Here is a 20,988-nt window from a genome sequence, read left to right as displayed (position 1 = left end):
TGGCAAATTAACTGTCAGTCAGAAAGAAATTCATTTTCCAATTTCTGACAGTTAGACATCTAAAAGCCAGCATTCCCTTGGGGACTCGGGAAGCCAGTTCCTGTGTTCTGGGTTCAGGATAATCCAGAGATTATTGGAAGAAAAGAGAGATACTTCAGGATGAATTTACATTCTCTCAGTTGGTGGGGGGTTGGGGTGGGGATTGGGAGGGGGAATGGGGGGGGGATCAGCTTCTCAAGGACTGAACCCTGACAGTGTCCTAGTGTCTTTTCATTGTTAAATAAAAGGCATTTTTAGGAAGTCAATTTTGAAATACCAACACTTCTTATCTGATCTAGGGCATGACTAGGGTGAGCCATTCTCAGCCAAACAGCCCTCCTAGTTTGCCAGACTTGTCTGGAGACTATTACACAAAGGCTCCACAAAGTCTGCTTCAAAAGGCTGCTGCAAAAAGCTGCTTCAAAGCTAGGTGCCATCGCTCCAGATCCACGACAGATACAACAGTTCTGCTAAAATTCTGCTACAAGCTCCCGCTTGCCAATAGGAACCATTCTCCTTATCTCTAAAGAAGGGGACATTTGGCTCCTCCGCTAACACACTCCTGTGGTGCTTATCAGCCTATCAAGGGCTGTGCTGGCCTCCAGGCTCCCTCAGTCCCCAAATCCCCACACTCCAGCTCGCAGGCTCCCTTCCTCTCAGTACCCATTCCCTGATAACCCTGAAGAATTTCCCTCTTTCCTTCTCCTTGCTTTCCCCAAGAGACAGCCTGGGTGGATTAAAATAAACTTTTCCTTTTCACCCAGAGAATGGCCATTCCGTTTCTTTACCCCACCCTTCACATTCATTAATCTCTGACCTCCAGATGTTCAACCGAGGCATGGCCATATGCACGCTCATATGAAACATAGATACAATAAATAAAATGCAACGTATGTTACATTTATTTACTTTTGAAGAAGCACTTTCATCCACCCCGGCAGGCTGGAGACTTCAGGGGGCTTGCAGTAGGCTTATCCAGAAGGTCAAGAAATAAGCCTGATCATAGGGTTGGATGGACCTGATTAAGTCAGCCAGAAAAACTCAGGGGAAGTATTTATCCCCCACTCTCCTTGTTAGCCTACCGGTGATTCTCCTGATCTGCCCTTGGGCACCTAGCAACTGCTTACATCATCGTCTGCATCCAACCAGGTGCGTCAGGTGTGTGCTGTGTATAAAAGGACTACCGCCAAGCTAGCGCTTCCACTACCTCTCCCCTCCCCTCCTCTCCTCCTCTTCCCTCCTTCTCCCCTCTCCCCATCTCCCCTTTTCTCTTCTCCCCTCCCCTCCTCTCTCCTTCTCCCCCTCCCCTTCCCTCCTCCTCCCCCTCTCTACTCTCCCACCTCCTCCCCCTCCCCCACATCTTCCAATCTGTCTCTCTCTCTCCCCCTTTCTGTCCTCTGTTTCCCCCCACACAACCCCCACCACCACCTTCTTTGTCCTCGCTGCTCTCTCTACTCGCTTCTGTCTGCCTCTACCCCTGCCCTGGCCCTCACTCCCCTCCCTTCCCCCAATAAACCCCCTTTATACCAGAACTGTTGGGTTTTGTACCAGATCTGTTGCTTAGTGTAATTACTCAGGGACACATTGACATGGCCCGCCCGGTACCCCCTCGCTGCATGTATTTCATAACCCTCTTGACCCTTCTTACGCAGTGGGAGGAGCCCGGAGAATGGCTGCCATCAGTGGCAGACACCTAACCAAAGCCCAGACTCTCTCACTAGCTTGGAGACAAGAGCTGGCATGGCTCGGGAGAAAGAAGAACTAGGGACTCCGGAAAAGAAGTGAGGGGAGGGAGTAGCATTCGGCACCTCAGACGGTTTCATGTTTTGTGGTGACATTAATTTGATTTAGAAGTATTTGAAGGGAACGAGGAAATCAAAACCACCCTGGCTTTGTTCCCACTCTGCAGTAAACAGTTAACATTGCCAGTCGGTTTTACTTACTCATTTGTGTGCTGATATATACCTATCTGCCAGTGCTCTTCTCCCACCCCTAACACCACCATCTTTGATTGGCCAAGCCCACCTAGGGCTAGGCTGCAACTGAAGAGCCATTCACTGAAGGAATCTCCAGTGAAAGGGTTTCTAAAGAAGGAAATGCTGGTTTCCTCATTTAGAAAGTGACACTGAATTAGGGAAGCAGGGGCTTTGCTCATAAGCTTTATAACTTGTGGCAGATTCTCAGAGTCCACATTGTGTTGGGAAGAATAGACTCCTGAGGATTGTCCTCTGACCCTCACACATGTATCAAGGCATGCATAGGTACCACGTGCACCCTCACTCCCACTACACGAATACGCACACTCACACACACACACTTCATTCACACATACACACTACATACATATGCACAATCGTACACCCTCACATTACACTTCATATACACTACACGTACATACACTCACACATACTACACAAACACAATCAGGCACACACACTACATATATATGTACACTCATAGACACTCATATACACACTACATACATAAGCACACTCACATACATACACACACACTACATACATACACACACCCACTGCAAACACACTACATAAATACACTAACTCATACACACCCAGGCATACACATACACACATACATACACATACACACATACATACATACATACAAAAGCAGTTTAGAATCTATCAAAATTGGAAACAGTCATTAAAGAACAACAACAAAAAATAGTTATTAAGAAAAATGTAAATGTTGGTCTCAGCTTCCCCAGGAATCTGACTTTTCCATCATTTCCTTTCACTTCAGGAAGCTGACAAGCTTTCTCTCTCTCTCTCTCTCTCTCTCTCTCTCTCTCTCTCTCTCTCTCTCTCTCTGTGTGTGTGTACATGCGCTGGAGCCCACGCACAGAAAGACACAGGACCAGAGACTCAGTGACAGAACAGCCTTTGTGTGGGGAAGGACTAGAGACACTGTATTCACAGGGCAGAAAGTGGGAGGAGAAGGGAACGGAACTTTTTCCTTTTTGGGTGTGTGTGTGGGAGGTGGTTTAGTGACCTGCCAGTTTATGTCACAGCAATGGGGAGATCTGGGAGAAGGGGAACCCCACAGTCATGACAGCATGGTCAGAGAAGGAACAGAGTCTCAGTGTGGAAATGCCACAGGACACAAGAAAATCCAGAGATTTCCAAAAGACTTGCCCCTTGGATTCCCATTCAGAAATTAACGGAGCAGGAATGCAGTTTGGGGGAGCACATGCCTGTCCTTCCTGCATTCCAAGGTGTTGGGAGGAAGGTCAGGAATTCAAGGGTGGCCTAGAACAGTCGTTCTCAACCTGTGAGTTTGAACCCCTTTGGGGAAGAATGCCAGATATCCCACATGTCAGATATTCACATTATGATTCGTAACAGTAGCAAAATTACAGTTATAAGTAGCAATGAAAATGATGTTATGGTTAAGGATCACCACAGCATGAAGAACTGTATTGGGAAGGTTGAGAACCACTGACCTAGAATAGCCAGTCTAAGGCCGGCCTGTGCTTCAGGAGACCCTATCTCTTCTTGAAACAGGCTGGATTTGTTTATGTGGACCAAACTGACACAGAACTCACAGATCTGCCTGCCTTCCAGAGTGCTGTGATTAAAGACATTTCAAGCCTAGCTCCCCCACCCCATCATTTTTAATTAGAAAAAAAAAAAAAATCCGGGATGATTTCAGATGGCCTAGGCTGGCCTCGAACCCGCTTTAAGCCCCTGATCCTCTTGCCCCCATCCTCCCCACCCGACTCCCGTGTAGGGATGACAAGCTCACAGGACACTAATTGCCAGGGTGGTAGGCTCAACCCGCCCTGCGGGCTAGTTCGGCGTGTGCGCCTGCGCAGTGGATTTGGGCAGTCCCTAGGCGGCGCCGGATCAGCTGAGATTCTGGCAGTTGGCGCCAGCTCTTTGGAGTGGTAAGGCGCTCGCTTGATCGCTGCTAACTGGGAAACTCATGGACTACAAACAGGTGGATCGGACCCGGAACCACATGGCCCAATTCTCCGGTGCCTCTCGCTTCCCGGTGTGGCCGATGTGGCCGATGTCGTGGATGCTGCTGCTCTTCTGCTATGCGCTCCGGGAAGCCGGTAAGTAGCCCCGCGCCCCTGCTCCCCGGCCTGTGCGCACCTCAAGAGGCCCACCCGATCCCTTCTTCCGGGCCCAGAGTCATAGGTCTGGATTCCGGATATGAGATTCCAGAAAAATCGGGCATGGCGGCTCACACCAGCCACCCTAATACGGGGGAGGATGAGGTAGGAGGGTTGCCATGAGTTCCAAAGTAGCCTAGGCTCGGGAATGAGACCCTGATTTGCCCCGCTGCGCCCGCGCACATACACGCACGCACGCACGCGCAAAGTTTTTTTTTTTTTTTTTTTAATTGTAAAATAAATGACATACGCACACTGAGAAAAAGTATCTGGGTGACTCACGCGAGGAACTTTAACCCTGGCCCTCTCCCGCAAGCTCTTCGTGACTAACTCAGAGTTGATTTATTTGTTCTTTAACTTTTGTTGAGTTGGAGACTGAAGCCAGTCCCTCACTAGGGGATTCTAGAGCAGGAGTCTACCCTTGGGCACGCAGGGTGCTGAGGATAGACCCTTGACCCTCACACAACCTAATTAGGAGCTCAGAGCGGACCAGCAGCAAGTCACACTGAGCGCTCAGAGTGAGGGGAACAGCATGCTTACTTACTTCATGGCTGCAACCAAAACCCAAAACAAAACAGAGAGGTGGTGGGTCAGGCCTTTAATCCAAATACAGAGGAGACAGAGGCGGGTGGAACCACTGACAGGGGTACCCTAGGGTCACCATGGCGGGGCCTGCGTTCCCAGAACTGGACTCTGAAGTCGTTATCAGAGTTCTACAGAAATTCAGATTTCTACAGTGGCAGAAATGCATGCCACTGTATTCCCTAATGTTGAGGGCCTACTGTGTGTTGGGTTAAACACAGTTTCACATAGGGCCTAGCGGAGTGACTATGAACGGCCCAGATTCAAACCCCACCTTATCGTCTTATGCCTGTGTGATCCCCTAACAAACTCTTCGATGCCTCCATGTTTGCGTTTATAAGTGGTGCCTGCAGCCCAGTGTGATGGTGCATGCCTTTAATCCCAGAATTTAGGAGGCAGAGGCAAGCAGATCTCTGAGTTCCAGACCAGCCTGGTGGATGTACTGAGACCCTGTCAATAATAATAATAATAATAATAATAATAATAATAATAATAATAAATATTATGTGATTATTATAAGGCAAAATTATTGTACATTATAATAGATTTTGTAATATAAACATATTTAATTACACTAATAATATTTAAATATGATATACTTAATTATATTATAATGTATAAATATTTAAATATAACGATAGTATATTATTATTATTATTATTATTATTATTATTGAAGTAAAATAAGGGGCTGTACTGGCTCTTCTGTAGAGGACCTGGGTTCGGTTCTCAGCTCCCACATGGTGATTCTCAGTCCTTTGAATCTCAAATTCAGGGGAATTTCATGCCTCCCTTTTGGCTTCTATGGGCACTGCACACATGGGGTGGACACACATGTAGAGAAAAATCTCTTATAAACATCACCTGTCAATAAAAAAGCCAACGGGCTGGGGCAGGAAATAGGGAGTGGAACACTAGTAGGAAGAGAGGATTCTGGGAAATAGTAAGAAATAAAAAAGAGATCCTGGAGGGGGACGAGAGACGGATGTAAACCAGCAGAGAGACACTGAGGAGACTCTGAAGAAGCAGCAGGCAGGCACTGAAGGAGAGGCAACTGACCACATGGTAGATATATAGTCTAAATATATATGTGCGCGTGTGCGTGCATGTACGTGTGTGTGTGTGCGTGTGTGTGTGTGTGTGTGCGTGCGCGGGTGTGCATGTACATATGTGTGTGAGCGCACGTGTGTGTGTGTGTGTGTGTGTGTGTACGTGTGTGTGTGTGTGTGTGTGCGTGCGCGGGTGTGCATGTACATATGTGTGTGAGCGCACATGTGTGTGTGTGTGTGTGTGCATGCGCAGGTGTGCATGTACATATGTGTGTGAGCGCACGTGTGTGTGTGTGTACGTGTGTGCATGTGCGTGGGTGTGTGTATGTGCATGGGTGTGTCGGTGTGTGTCTGTGTGTGTGTTCTAAATGGGTTAAATGAACTGCTCACGGAATGAGCCAGAGCTTCTGGCCTTATTTATTCTGGCCTTAGGTATTTAGTAGTAACTAAGTAAGGAAAAATGGATTTAAAAATTATTTTTATATGTACATACATGCTAGCAAACACTAACACACATAAGCTAAAAGGAAATACATCTTTAAAATAAATTACCTTAAGAGAATGAATTATCGCCTCTGGTTTCCCAGGTGGGGATATAGCTGTGCACGTGCCCTTCAATTCGACCGGCGTCTTGGGAGGGTCGACCGTATTGCACTGTAGCCTGACTTCTGAAGACAATGTGACAATCACCCAGATCACCTGGATGAAGAAGAATCCGGACGGATCCCACCCTTCTGTGGCTGTCTTCCACCCCAAGAAGGGGCCCAATATCGTTAAGCCAGAGAAGATGAGATTCTTGGCTGCCAAGCAGGACAAGGATCTGCAGAACGCATCTCTGGCCATCTCGAACTTGTTGGTGGAAGACGAAGGCATCTATGAATGTCAGATTGCCACATTCCCCAGAGGCAGCAGGAGCGCCAGTGTCTGGCTGAGGGTGCTCGGTAAGAGCTGGGGTGAGGAGCAGGGAGCTAGCCAAAACTAGATGGCAAGATGCCCTTGGGACATAACATAGCCTCCATTTGTCCAGACCGGGTGTGGGGAAAGTCAGAAGATCCAGGCAGGATCTCATGTAGCCTAGGCTATCTTCCAACATGCTGTGTAGCTGAGGATGACCTTATCCCCCTAACATTACAGGCATTGCACCCCAGTCTCCTGAACTGACCTTTTGATATGCGATCCTCTCTAACCCTAGTTGACCTGAAACTCGCTGTGTAAATCAGGTTGGCCTCAAACTCACAGCAATTCTCCTGCCTCTGCCTTCTGAGTGCTGGGATTAAGTGGGTACATCATTATACCTGGCTATTTCTTTTCTTTCTTTCTTTTTTTTTTTTTTAATATAAACTGAAGTTTATTTAGGGGCATGGGAAGGGAGTAGAGGCAGAGAAAGAAAGGGGACAGAGAAAAACAAAAAGAGAGAGAAAGAACAAAGAGGCCGGCAGAGAACACATGGAGGTGGAGAGATAGAGAGGGAAGGAGAGAAAGACCAGAGACAGTATTTCTTCCTTCTTTAATCAAATAATACAGAGCTGTGTACCAAAGAGCAATAGATAGATAGATAGCAGAAATATATACATAAATATGATAATATATGTTACATATTCATGAAGTCCAAAAGAGGATGTTGGGTCCCCTGGAATTGGAGTTATAGACAGTTGTGAGCTGAAGTACTGGTGCTGGGACTTGAACCTTGGTCCTCTGGAAGATCAGCCTGTGCTTGTTAACTGTTGAGCCACTTCCTCAGTTCCCTCCTAAAACCCATTCTGGCCACTTGACCTGTGTATTCTTATCTGCGCCTCCACCCCCACCCCTACCATATAGACTTAACCTGCATCTATCTAAGCTCTCCAGGAATGTAGTTGAGATTTTATTTAATATTTTTCATTATATTTTATTTATTTGTGTGCCTGTACATGAGGCAGTCAAAGGACAAAGGTAGAGGAATTATCCTTCTACCATGTGAGTCTGAGGAATTGAACTCGGGCTACTGGGCTTGGCGGCAAACACCTATATCCATTGAGCCATCTTGCCAGTCCAATGCTAGGATTTCAAATTGGCCATCTCATACCTTTAAACTGTTCCTCTAGCATCATACATAGTGGCACATGCCTGTATTCCACCACCAAAGAACCAGAAGCTAGAGGCTCATGAGCTCGAGGCCAACCTGGGCTACATAGTGAGATCTTGTCTCAAAAAAAAAAAAAAAAAAAATCAAGGGTGAAGAGCTTTCTTCCTTTTGCTGCTTCTGCTGTTGAACGTGTCCTTAATGGTTCTTGCAGCCCCACCTAACAACACTGCAGAGCCCCTGGAGCCTTCTCCCGCCTTGACGCTGCAGGATGTGGCTAAGTGCATCTCTGCTGATGGTCACCCTCCCGGACGAATCATTTGGTTCTCGAATGTGAATGGAAGCCACCATGAAACGGAGAAACAAGGGTCCCAGCCGGGCACCATCACAGTTACCAGCTACTACTCCATGGTGCCTTCTCGTCAGGCAGATGGCAAGAACATCACCTGCAGGGTGGAGCATGAAGGCTCCCACGAGCCGGACCAGCTGCCTTTGACCCTTTCCCTACCATGTGAGTGTGCCTGCGCATGCGTACAAGGCCTAACCTCCCCCCCCCATCCTCCCTCTCCTTGCTAACTCACTCTTTAGACCAGCTGTGGGGGCACTGTCACTGTCTACGCTACATACACCTCCTTATTTACCCTGGTTCTCTAAGGCACCCACTGTTTCCCCAGCATGGTAACCCTCTCCCGTATTGTCTATGCCGATCTGCCCAACTACGTTCCTCCGTCCCAATCATGGCAGGCTATGTGGACCCCGCCCCACAGTTTGAAACTGTGTCCTGGGTCCTCCATAGTCCAAACTGCCGGCGCTGTCTACACTGGCGCATCTCTGGGCTGCCTGTCTCCCCGGCATCAGCACATGTAATTAGCTGTGTTCCCTGGATGTCGATCACAGTCCGTGGAGCCACAGACACCTCCCCTAGATACCTAATTGACAGCAACACCTGCGGATTTACCGACATAGACAGGGCTAGAGAGTCCACCCAGCACCGTCCAACAGAAATAGGACATAGCATACTCCGTTTGCTTGTCCAGCTTGCACAGAGCCATGGGTTCGAACCCCAGCATCACATAAGCCTGGCATGGTAGCACACACCTATAATCCCAGCATCTCGAAAGTGGAGGCAGGAAGTTCAAGGTCATCCTAGGGCAGTGGTTCTCAACCTGTGGGTCTTGACCCTCTTGGGGGGTGGCATAAGTTTCACAGGGGTCACTTAAAGCCATCGGGAAACACAGATATGTACATTACGATTCATAGTAGTAGCAAAATGACAGTTATGAGGTAGCAAGAAAAATAACTTTATGGTTGGGGTTGACGACAGCATGAAGAACTGTGTAAAAGGTCACAGCGTTAGGAAGGCTGAGGATCACCGCTCTCGGGGCTCAGTGGAAACATACTTAAGTCTAGCCTGGGCTACCTGAGACCCTGTAAGTCTGGTGTGGTAGTGCACACATGGAATCCCATGTGTGGGAGGCTAAGGTCAGAGCGTCTGGGTTTGAGGCCAGCCTGGGCTACAACACACTTACGAACAAACCCAAATGCAATTAATGTTCAATGGATTTTGCCTAAGTATCTAAAAGATTCGTTTTTAAAAATGTATCACATCTAGGTATTTATTCATTATGTGTCCAAGGGGATGCACTGCGCATGTGTGGAAATCAGAGCCCCCACCTTGTGAGAGTCAAGGTTTGACCAGGGGTATTGGGCCTGGTGGCAGTGGCAGGCACCCACTGGGCCGTCTTGCCCGCCAGAGATTATCATTTTGGCGCATGATTGACTTCTCAGTCCTTTCTCTTTTTCTTTTTTTGTTTTGTTTTGTTTTGTTTTGCTTTGTTTTTCGAGACAGAGTTTCTCTATATTGTCCTGGAACTCACTCTGTAGACCAGGCTGGCCTCGAACTCAGAAATCCACCTTCCTCTGCCTCCCAAGTGCTGGGAATAAAGGCATGCGCCACCACTGCCCGGCTGATTTCTCAGTCTTGATGAGACCTTTTATGTTCATCTTGCCAGAATAAATCTTCAAGTTTGTGTGTCTCAGACCAGCTGTCTCTGAAGCTCTGAGCGTCTGTGTGGGTGGTGGCTACCATACTGTACTGTAGGGATTAAGCTCCTATGTCGTCTATACTGCCCCATCCAGCAGGCACGCACGCACGCACGCACACGTCTGTCTTAAAAACTTTTCTTTTTATTTACCTTACTATTGTCGTCCCCCCCATAGCTTCCGTGCCCGCTCCCCGGGAGTGAACTTTCCCCTAATCCGGCCTCTGCTCTGCTCTCCCACACCCAGTCTACACCAAGATCATCAACAGTGTCAACACAATCTTGCTTTTCAGAGAGTCAGTTGAGATAGGATCTCTCAATGTAGCCCAGGCTGCCCTCAAACTGATAGCCCTCCTGCCTCTGCCTCCCAAGTGCTGGGGTCGATGCCTAGCTCCTATAGGAGCTCTTGAGCAGTCTCCACCCCTTCCTTCCCACCACTGCCCACCCTGGGCTCTCTTGACAGAGCCATGAATGTGCGCCTGTATGTTTGGAGTGTCCAGAAAAACCTTTGCTCACATGACACACAAGACAAGCCAGGGCCTAGTGCAGGAAACTTCAGTTAAAGGAGGAACCTGAGAAGTCCCCATTGTGTCCCCGACAAAGGAAGCCCAGACCTAACCATCATGGGCTGATCCCCAGAGCTGCCAAGCTGCCTCCTGCTCAGGAGAGGTCCCCTCAGGCACTGCCCAGATCTCAGCCTCATGTCCATTCTCTCCAGACCCACCTGAAGTGTCCATCTCTGGCTATGATGACAGCTGGCACGCTGGCCTCACCAACATGGTCCTGACCTGTGAAGCTCGCAGCAAACCAGCGCCCTACAGATATGAATGGAACACGTGAGTGACAGGGACCTGAACAGCGTCTGTGGGAGGGGAGCTGGGGTCAGGACCCAGAGATCTGAGACAGAAGTTAACTTTATACAGAAGCAACTAAAAGAGAATTGGGCATGGTGGCACACACTGTTAATCCCAGCATGCTGGAAGCAGGAGCTGACAACTCTGAGGTGGAGGCTAGCCTGGTCTGCAGAGCAAGTTCCAGGACAGCCAGGGCTACACTGCCCCTCCCCCCAAAAAATCAAAATCGGTAGAATCATAGTCCTAGTAAAATTTTAATCTTGTGACTGTGACTGGGGTTTTCAGGGTGGTTGTATTCAGGCCATGGCCACACCAGCTGTCCAGGGTTTTTTTTTTCCCCTCCACACTCTCTGGGAACCCCCTTCTCTGTGCAGGTTAAAGGTCACAAAGAGCTGGGACAATGGTTTAAGTCCTTAAGTGAGTCACCCAGGATAGAAGCAAATCAAAGATGTCTGCCTTCATCCAGATCCGTTTGATTCCTAACTGCCCGCCTCCTCTGCTCCTGAAGCCACCAGTCATTCCAGTGCACAGATCAGAAAGTTACCTCAGAGCTGTCAGAAGTTCCACATGCCTCTGGAGGTTAAGATTATATGGAAGGGAAAGGGAGAGTGCTTGCTGTGCAAACAAGAGCCTGTGGTCCCCAGGACCACACACATAAAGACCTCATCTCAAAGAGAAAAGGGAAAAAGAAAACCAGGGTGACTTTCTTTTCCAGTGAAGGCTAGAATCAGGGCCTCATAAACACTAGAAAAATACATTGCCACTGAGCCACACCCCCAGCCCCTCACTGGGGGATTCTAGGCAAGCTCTCTGGCACCTGCCAAATGTATAAATAATTTAACACAATTTTTATTAGACTTCTTTCTTTATTTCAAAAATACTTTGGATAAACCATTCTAGAACTTTCAAACAGACTCATTAGTGCATGTACTCAAGCATAGCCACTCACCTCCTGAAAGCCTTTGATTAGTCACACATACATGCACACAGACACACACACATGCACACAAGCACACACAAATGCACACACGCACCACCCTATTTTTCTGGTCCCCGACGGCTGTAATCTTGTCCCAGAGCAGTTTGCACATCTTCTCTCCCACCTTATAAACTGTCAAAGCTCATAGTTTCACAACCTTGTTTCCTCCAATGTCTTGTTAGGGAAATTTCCAAATATGCACAGTCATAGGAATTTTCCAAATGAATGCTCAAAAGAAAACAAAAATCTAGGCCAAGGATTTTCTGACTGATATTTCACTGCCCATAATTTGGAGTTTTAAAAAAAAAAATTATTACATTTATTTATTTATTTTGTGGGGACTAGGCAGCCAAGGCCACCATGCACATGTGGAGGTCAGAAGGCAGGAATCCAGTTTCTCCTTCCACCACCCATGTCCTGGGGATCCAACTTGGGTCTCCAGGCTTGGTGGGGAGCACTTTCCACCTGTCGCGTCATCTTACTGGCCCCATGTTTGGCTTTTTCGTAGACCTCAGCACAGCTGGCTCAGCACTGCTGCGATCCTGCCTCAGGTTCTTGTTCTGGTACTGCAGCCCATGAACTGACGACCCTGTGGTCTCAGCCTCCTGCTTGCTAGGATTCCTGCCCCCCCCCCCCCACTAGACCCTGCCCATATTTTCATGTTGTTAGATTCTACACTCTGTATATCATCGGTTATTTAACCAGTCCTGTATTGTGGGATAAGGAGATCCCTTTGCTATTTCAGCTGTGCAATCATGCTATGCCATGATGGTTGGCGGCCACACCACATTGCCAGTTTTTAGTGGAAGGAAATGACATCAACATTAGGCATCTGAGGACTGGGAGCCTGACTGAGTGGTAGAACACCTCTGAGTCATTTCAGTGCTCAGAACGCCACACTTCCACACCTGCTCCCTCCCTGCTTGGGTGCCTTCTGATGGCTTGCGCCCATCCTCCAACCCAGCTTGGTGCATAAGGTTGGCCAAAGTCTCTGTGTTTGTGAGCTTTCTGCCTCACCGAGCAAGATAAAGCTGTAAAGAATGTCTGGGAAAGATAAATGTCTGGGAAAGATAAAACAGGGGCTGGGGTAAGGAGGGCAGCTCTTCAGTGGCAAGGCTGTGCCTGAGAGCAGAAGCCTGGAGGAGGGCGGGCAGAGCTCAGCACCCGAGGAAGGGCATTGCAGGTAGAGAGAATGGCATTTGCAAATGCTTTTCTGCCACCATCAACCCTTGCTTCTGCAAAGGCCTAAGTGAGGTGTTGGTGCATGGAGCTGGAGGTCCATGTTAATGTGCACAGGTATCAGAGGGGGTGGATCTCATGGAGCCCGGGCCTTCCTCTGTCTGAGTGAAGCCTGGCCCTGAGAGCCCTGGAAATGGTTCTGTGTCTGTGTGCCCTCTGGTGGCCGTATGAGGGACAGCCGGAGGTGAGGACTTGAACCCAAAGCCAGGCCAGTATGTGGCCAGCGCAGGACAGTGTCCCTGCCACACTATTTGTTTCCATCACAGAGGCCATCTGCTCACTATCCTGTCTTCCCCAGGACCTTGGGTTCCTTACCCACCCCCGCTGAGCCTCAGGGCAATAGGCTTCTAATCTCCACCTTGGATGGTCTCAATAACACGATCTTTGTGTGCAAAGCCACGAATGCCCTAGGGTCTGGGCAGGGCCAAAAGTGCATCCTAGTTAAAGGTGAGTGGTCCTCAGACAAGGAGGGGAGGCTCAGAAGGGTGACCCTTAGCAGTGGGATCTGGGTGGCAGACTTCACCAGGGTGGCAGACAGGCTGCCGCAGGTGTGGGAAGCCTCTGACTAAGGCATGTGGTAAGGAGTTTTCCATAAGTGCATGTCTTTCCTCTCAGCCCCAAACTCCTGGAAATAACGTCTCTAAGACTCAAATGTATTTACATATAGCTAAGCCATATAGCTAGGCATGTTTGCCGACTGGTTTATGATTTAATGATCCTGTTATTCTAGTCTAAATTCTGCCACGTGGCTGTTTACCTGGTCCTTAGTTACACACGGCCATCTTTCTCTGTCTGGGGCCCAGTCCTCCCACACTTGGCTCTCTCCCTGCTGGATGTCCCACCTCCTATTTCCTGCCTCAGCATGTTGGCCATAAGCTTGTCTATTGACAGGGGCTGCTTATAAAAGATTCTACAGAGGGACTCGGAAATCTCTTTCCAAGTGTATTGGACGTACTAAGCAAAGAAAGCCTGAAAGCGGGGCAGGAGGCACAGAGATGGCTCAGTGAATAAAGGGGCTTGCTGCCAAGCCCGATGATCTGAGTTCAATCGCTGGCACCTTCACTGGAAGGAGAGACCCAACTTGCACAAGTTGTCTTCCAGCCTCCACTTACCCAACATGGCAAGGCACATGTGCACACTTCTGCAAACACACGCACATGAATAACTGTAGCTCTTACTTGGGAAAATAACTTGTTGAAAGTGCAGCTTAGGCTATGGTTGGATCCAGGGCTGGTCCAGGAATTTTCTTTATGTCTTCTATCTCTGAAGCCAGGTGTAGGGGTGCACGCTTCTCAACACCTTGGAGGGCTGAAGCAGAAGGTTCAAAAGCCTGAACAGCCAGGGCCAAGGATGGGGTTTATTCTGTAGAATGCTTGCTTAACAGGCATGAGTCCCTGGTTCAAACCCTAGCATGTCATCTACTGGGTATTGTGGTACACGTCTGTAATCACAGTGCTTGGGAGACAGACAGGGAGGAGAAATGGGTGTTCTGGGTTATCCTTGGCTACATAACAAGTTTGTGGTCAGCCTGGGCTACATGAGCCCATATCTCAAAACCAAAAACTAAAACAAACAGTCCCACTCTAATAACCAGAAAATGTGGTCAAGATCTGGGCACTGTAGACCGAGGGAGATGGGATGCCTTGGAATTTGGGGTGTTGTGTCAAAGATGCAAGGGTGATGTATGGGTAACTTTCTTCACCTGCTTGCATTTTCCAGAGCCACCAAAGACGAGCTTTAGCACAGGCTACATCGTCCTTGTCGTACTTGCTGTCACAGTCCTCAGTATCCTACTCATTGTAATCTGGGCACGCAAGCGTGGTAAGTCTTTTCCTCCTGAGTATACTCCTCCACCCCCTTGCCAGAGCCACTGCGAAGGAAGGAGTCCCCACTCTGCAGCCTTGGTCCGAAGCAGCCACAGGCATGCGTCCACAGTACAGCCAGGGAGGCTTAGTGTTTTGGATTTGGTTTTGAAGTAGTGGAGATGGAATGTTGGGTTTTGTGTATGTTAGGTAGGGGCTCTACCACTGAGCCACGCCCCCAGCCCCTCACTGGGGGATTCTAGGCAGGGGCTCTACCACTGAGCCACGCCCCCAGCCCCTCACTGGGGGATTCTAGGCAGGGGCTCTACCACTGAGCCACTCCCCCAGCCCCTCACTGGGGGATTCTAGGCAGGGGCTCTACCACTGAGCCACTCCCCCAGCCCCTCACTGGGGGATTCTAGGCAGGGGCTCTACCACTGAGCCACACCCTCAGCCCCTCCCTTTCCATAGACCAACTCTGCCTAAGCACTATCTCTGAATGCCAGTGTAGTCTGCACACAGGCCTATGCTGTGTGGACAAAGGGATGTGTGCTTTAACTGACCAACCTGCCTGCTGCAGCCACACAGGTACAGAATGACCAGTTGGTCATCGAAGGCCATCTTTTTGTGACTGCCTTATTTCTTCAAACAGGAAATAAATCTGTCCCCACCCTATCCCCAGTCACCTGGGCCCTGCCTCCTCCTCTACAGAGTTCTTTCTGACCTCTCACAGAACAAGGCAGTCTCTCCCAGACCAGCCTTGCTCAGTCCTGGTGCTCACTATTTGGGTCGTGTGTACCTCTTCTGGTGGACTGTGAGCACAGAGGGCTTGGCAGGAACTGTCAGGGTCGAGGGTATCCTCAGCTACATAGGTCAGCCTGGGCTACATGAGACCTTGCCTCAAAAAACAAAAACATGCCAGGCAATGGTGGTACATACCTTTAATCTCAACACTTGGGGAGGCAGAGACAGTTGAATCTCTGTAAGCTCAAGGCTAGCCTGGTCTACAGAGCGAGTTCTAGGACAGCCAAAATCTACACAGTGAAAGCCTGTCTTGAAGAGAAAAAAATAAGTAAAAAGAGGAGAGGCAGGGGGAGAAAATGAATCTATCAGGGTCCCAATAATTCCTGCAAGGTTCCACACCAGTGACCAACCTTCCCCCTGCTAGACTCTGCCCCTTACAGTTGAATGGTGTCCTGACAGCTTGCATTGAATCTTGACTTCTAACACATGCCTGATTCACAAGAGCCATATTCTGGGGCGTGATGACGCAGGCCTCTGTCATCCCAGCCCTTGGGAGGCAGAGATGGGAAGAGTGTAAGTTAGAAGCCAGCCTGGGCTACATGTCAGGGCCTTTTCCTCCAAGATAAAGCTACACTACAGCCCTCGTTGCAGCGGTTATGTCCCTGGGGGAGGAGTGGCTTTGTCTCTGTGGATTGACATGCTAGTGCAGATAACAAGGTTAGCACAAAGCCCTGGCTGCCTGGGAAGCCACATGCTGGGCACAGGCTAGCTGCGATCATTATTGATTTTAATAGTGATTATCATCCCTGTTAAAGCTCCAGAAAGGTGGGGGTGTCTGTCTCTTGTTCCCAGCTGCATCCCCAATGTCTTCTTGTCTCTTGTCACAAAAGAGACATATTCCATTTACTGACTGACCGCTGTTGGATAGTTCAGGGAACTCAGACACACAGAGGCTAACTCACTAGCCCCAATGTCGCACCAGCCCTAAAGGGCAGAGATGGAATTTTTGGCCCTTGAGCAAATTATTTTGTTTTAGAGACAGGTTCTCACTCCTTAGCCCAGGGTGACCTGGAATCCAGTATGTAGACCAGGGTACCCTTGAACTCACAGAGATACACCTGCCTTTGCCTCCTAAATGCTGGGACTGAAGGTGTACACCACCATGCCTGGCTTTATATTTTGTTTTGTTTTAGCATGCATGGGTGCTTTGTTTTCATTTATGGCTGTGTAGTACATGCATGCAATGCCTACAGGGGCCGGAAGAGGGCGTCAGATCCCCTGGAGCTGGAGTTCCAGGTGGTTGTGAGACACCATGTGTGTGCTGGGAACTGAATCCAGGTCCTCTGTAAGAATGGCCAGTGCTCTTAACCACTGAGCTATCTTCCCCCAACCCCACCCCACACCCACCTCTTCTTTCTTTGAGACTGGGTCTCATAAAGTCTAGGCTGGCCTCAAATTCTTTAAGCCAGCGATGACCTTAAAGTACTGGTCTACTTCTAAAGTGTGTGCACCACCATGCCTGGCTCTTCCTTGTCCTGTGTCAACGAAAAGGCCAAAGAAGCCCAGATACCCTCAGACATCCTCTTCCCATGATACCAGAGTCTCAGACATCCTCTTCCCATAATTCCAGGGTCTCAGACATCCTCTTCCCATGATTCCAGAGTCTCTTTTTTCCTGACGAATTCTCTTGTTTCTCTAGGTTGTTGTCTGCAGTCCAGGCCCTCAGAGAATGTGAGTACAGAGGCACAAGGGAGAAAGATGAAGGGATCTGAGTGGTCCACAGACCCATTTCTGGAACTGTCTCATGGGGGAGCAGGGTATGGGGCAAATAGCTGCAGTATGGCATTGGGAACTGGGATTTTCCAGGTCCCCAGTTTGTGCACCACTGGACCTTGAACACTTGGTGTTGAAATAATTATTTAAAAGGGCCTCTGGTCAAGCCAACTATCTACGCTGCAGCAGCTCTGCTGAGCTCAGCCGCCATGTTCTGTGGCCAGAGGCCATGTGCGTGCTGCAGCTAGAAACGGCCAGCCAGAAACACCAGCCCTTCCACCCACGAGACGCCAGCATGGGAGATGGCTCTGCCAATCTTCCATGCTGTCTCTGCAAGGCTGGGCATTGCCCAGACCATCCCGCCAACCACAAGGGCTCAGTACAAATGAGACTCTAATGCTTAGATTATCCAAAGGTTTATATATTTAGTAATGATCAATAAAAAGATGCCCACTCAATCAGAGGTGTAACCCAATACCCAACCTAGATATACCAACTACCTTAGACTGTGGGAGACTCATGAACATCCGCCTCAGTGTTCCTCTCCCTCTCTCTCTACCTTCCCTAGCTCCTCCTCTTCCTTCTCCTCTTCCTCTCCTTACTCCTCCCACCTTAGCTCCTCCTACAACTTGGCCCACTTGCCTCTATCTCCCCAGTGATGGGATTACAGGTGTGTGCCATTGCATCCCTGTTAAAGCCCTCTCTGTTTTTGGGGGGGACATCTCACTATGTAGCCTAGGCTAGGCCTCTGATGATCCTCCTGCCTCTGACGCTAGAGTGCCAAGGTTCCTACCTCCTAATCCCTGCCTATGTCCACTGCTTAGGGGCCAAGTGGTCCGGTTCCTTGAATGCCTCACTTCACCGGGAAGACCATTTACTTGAAAGAGGTTCTGACCGAAGTGTCATGTCTGTTGTCCCCCATCCAGAACATCCGATATTCATCTGTGAACGGCATCTCTATCCAGACCGTGGAGCCAAACAGCATGAGGTGACGGTGCTGAGGTAGACAGAACTAAGGGACTTGAAGATATAACAACTGGAACCCTACTCCCATAAATGAAGAAGCCTCCAGAGAGACTGGCTGCCCAGTGTGATAAGCATAGCAAGTTTGGGGAGTCTCCCAGGATGCTGCCAAATTCCACGTTGTCAAAGGGACTCATGGAACCCAGGGTGTTGGCTCACACTTGACATCTTGGCCAGCTGGGGGGGACATAAAGCAAGGTTGAGTCTAGCTTGGGTTATAAAGCAAAGCCCTGCCTATGCAAAGACAAGCTAACAGGCTTTGAGACAGTCAGAAACTGAAGTCTTTCTTTGGGTAAGGTAAATCTACCTCACGTATGTGCTAGACTTGAAAGACTTCCACCCTGTGATTCAACTGCACACTCTCTTTATAAATTCACTCAGTTGGGGCTATCTCCTCTGTGGACAAAGTCTCAGTATGTAGCCAAGGCTAGGCTCAAACTCTCAGAGATCCGTCTGCCTCTACCTCCCCAATGCTGGAGTTAAAGGTGTGTGTGCCACTGCACTTTTCTAGGTCTTCTTTCTGATGAAGTAACTTATATATTTATAAAAAGCTATATAGTTAGTTACATATATATATTTTTGAGAGTATTTCATAGAACCCAAACTAACCTCAAACTTACTACGTAGCCAAGAATGATGGTAAGCTAATTTATTTTAATTTATTTGTCTTCAAGTTTAAATACAGCCCAACCCCTGCTCCCTTCACTCTCTTCTCTCAATCCATTTGGTCTTCTTTTTCTTCCCAGACACTACTCTGATTTATGTCTTAATTACAAACATTTTATTGAGCTACTCAAAAATGTGTGAACCACAAATGAAAAAAGAAAGTTTGTGTTTGTCAAAATTGTAGTTGTCTTTCTGAGTCTGACTTGATTTCTCTGATACTGTTCTCTCCAGTTGTATCCAGTTCCCTGTAACTTTGTTTTTCTTAGTGGCTGAAAAATTCCAACTGTGTGTGTACATATTCTTTACCCATTCCTCTGTGGGCGGCCAGCTGGACTGGTTCCACACCTGAGGTATTGTGCCTGTAATTGTCTCTGGTGGATTTAGTTAATTCCCAGGAATACCAGGTCCTGTAGTCTGTAATGTTTGACCCCAGGGACAAGAGACTGAGGCGCATATTTTACATATCAAAGTAGACCCAGCCTCCTGGTTCTCCCAGCATCCCTCAGTCCCTACTTGGCATACCTTGCCCCCAACACTGACCTTCCCCAGAAGTTCTCTGTATAATCCAGAAATTTTGATACTCTCTCTCTCATATTCTTCTCTCCTCTCTTCTAATTGTGCCTTTTCTTTTCTTCCCTTCCACCTCCCCATGCTGACTCCCCTGGCCTCAGTCATTGGGGCCAGTGAACTCACCCAAGAGCAGCTTCGAAATAAACCTGCTTTTAATAAAATCTAATCTGGGGCTGGAGAGATGGCTCAGTGGTTAAGAGCACTGGCTGCCCTTCCAGAGGTCCTGAGTTCAATTCCCAGCAACCACATGTGGCTCTGTAATAGGATCTGATTCACGTCTTCTGGTGTGTCTGAAGACAGCAATAATGTGTACTCATATAAACAAATATAATATAATAAAATATGTGTACTCATATAAACAAATATAATCAAAATAAAATAAGATAAAATCTAATCTGGCTTAAATGGGCTCATTTCACCAGCGGAGAAATGACGTATCGTGTATATTCAGGTTTTTAGAGAAAGTACATCCACAGTGTAAGGGTGGACACACACCTGCACCAGCAGTCATACCACGGAAGGGTTCCCTCGTTCTGCAAGGGGGTTTGCTATTGTTTCTTCTTTGACCGCCATTCTTACTGGAATGAGGTGAGGTGGAATTTCAGTGTGTGCGTGTGCGCGAGAGCAGAGGCCAGAAGAAGGCACGAATCAGGAGCCAGGCTTACACGCTCTTGTGAGCAGCCCCACACAGGTGCTAAGCACGCAGTGCAGGTCCTCTGGCAGAGCAGCGCACGCTCTGAAGCACTAAGCACTTCTACGCCCTCTCAGTAGGTTTTTACTTTTTAAATTACTAATTTTTTTTTGCCTTGTTTTTGCTTTTTTTGAGACAGGTTTCTCTGTGTATCCCTGGCTGTCCTGGAACTCACTCTATAAAACAGGCTGGCCTGAAATTCCTCAATATAGGTTTTTTTTTTTTTTTTTTAAAGATTTATTTATTTCTGTTATGTATGTGAGTACACTGTCACTCTCCTCAGACACACCAGAAGAAACCATCGGATCCCATTACAGATGGTTGTGAGCCACCATGTGGTTGCTGGGAATTGAACTCAAGACCTCTGAAAGATCAGTCAGTGCTCTTAGCCGCTGAGCCATCTCTCGAACCCCCACCCCAATATGATTTTAACTTGTATTTCCTTAATAGCTTATGAGGTCGGATACTGTGATAGTTTGAGTATAATGGTCCCCATGGGCTCGTGGCGAGTGGCACTATTAGGAAGTGTGGCCTTGTTGGAGGAAGTGTGTCACAAGGGCTGGGCTTTAAGGTTTTGAAACTCAGGCCAGACACAGTATCACTCTGTCTTCCTGCTGCCCCAATCCGGAAGTAGCTCTTGGCGCCTTCTCCAGCACCATGGCTGCTTGTGTACCCCTATGCTTCCCGCCATGGTGATATTGGCATAAACCTCAGAAACTATAAACCAGCCCCAATT

The 20,988-nt window shown here is 48.3% G+C and overlaps 1 protein-coding gene across 1 annotated transcript; it reads left to right on the top strand.

Moving 5' to 3' along the window:
- The first annotated feature begins 3,902 nt into the window (after positions 1-3,902).
- LOC117698686 (nectin-2-like) lies at positions 3,903-19,955 on the top strand. Its single transcript, XM_034490284.2, has 8 exons — positions 3,903-4,117; positions 6,395-6,748; positions 8,084-8,380; positions 10,630-10,747; positions 13,282-13,430; positions 14,703-14,804; positions 17,229-17,260; positions 18,229-19,955. The coding sequence occupies exons 1-8, from the start codon at positions 3,985-3,987 to the stop codon at positions 18,292-18,294; spliced, it is 1,251 nt and encodes a 416-aa protein (XP_034346175.1). The 5' UTR covers positions 3,903-3,984; the 3' UTR covers positions 18,295-19,955.
- The last annotated feature ends 1,033 nt before the right edge of the window (positions 19,956-20,988 follow it).

The sequence above is a fragment of the Arvicanthis niloticus genome, chromosome 1, assembly GCF_011762505.2.
Source record: "Arvicanthis niloticus isolate mArvNil1 chromosome 1, mArvNil1.pat.X, whole genome shotgun sequence".
NCBI classification, from domain to species: domain Eukaryota; kingdom Metazoa; phylum Chordata; class Mammalia; order Rodentia; family Muridae; genus Arvicanthis; species Arvicanthis niloticus.
Note: the sequence above shows the minus strand (reverse complement) of the source record. Positions and strands in the feature narration are given on the sequence as shown.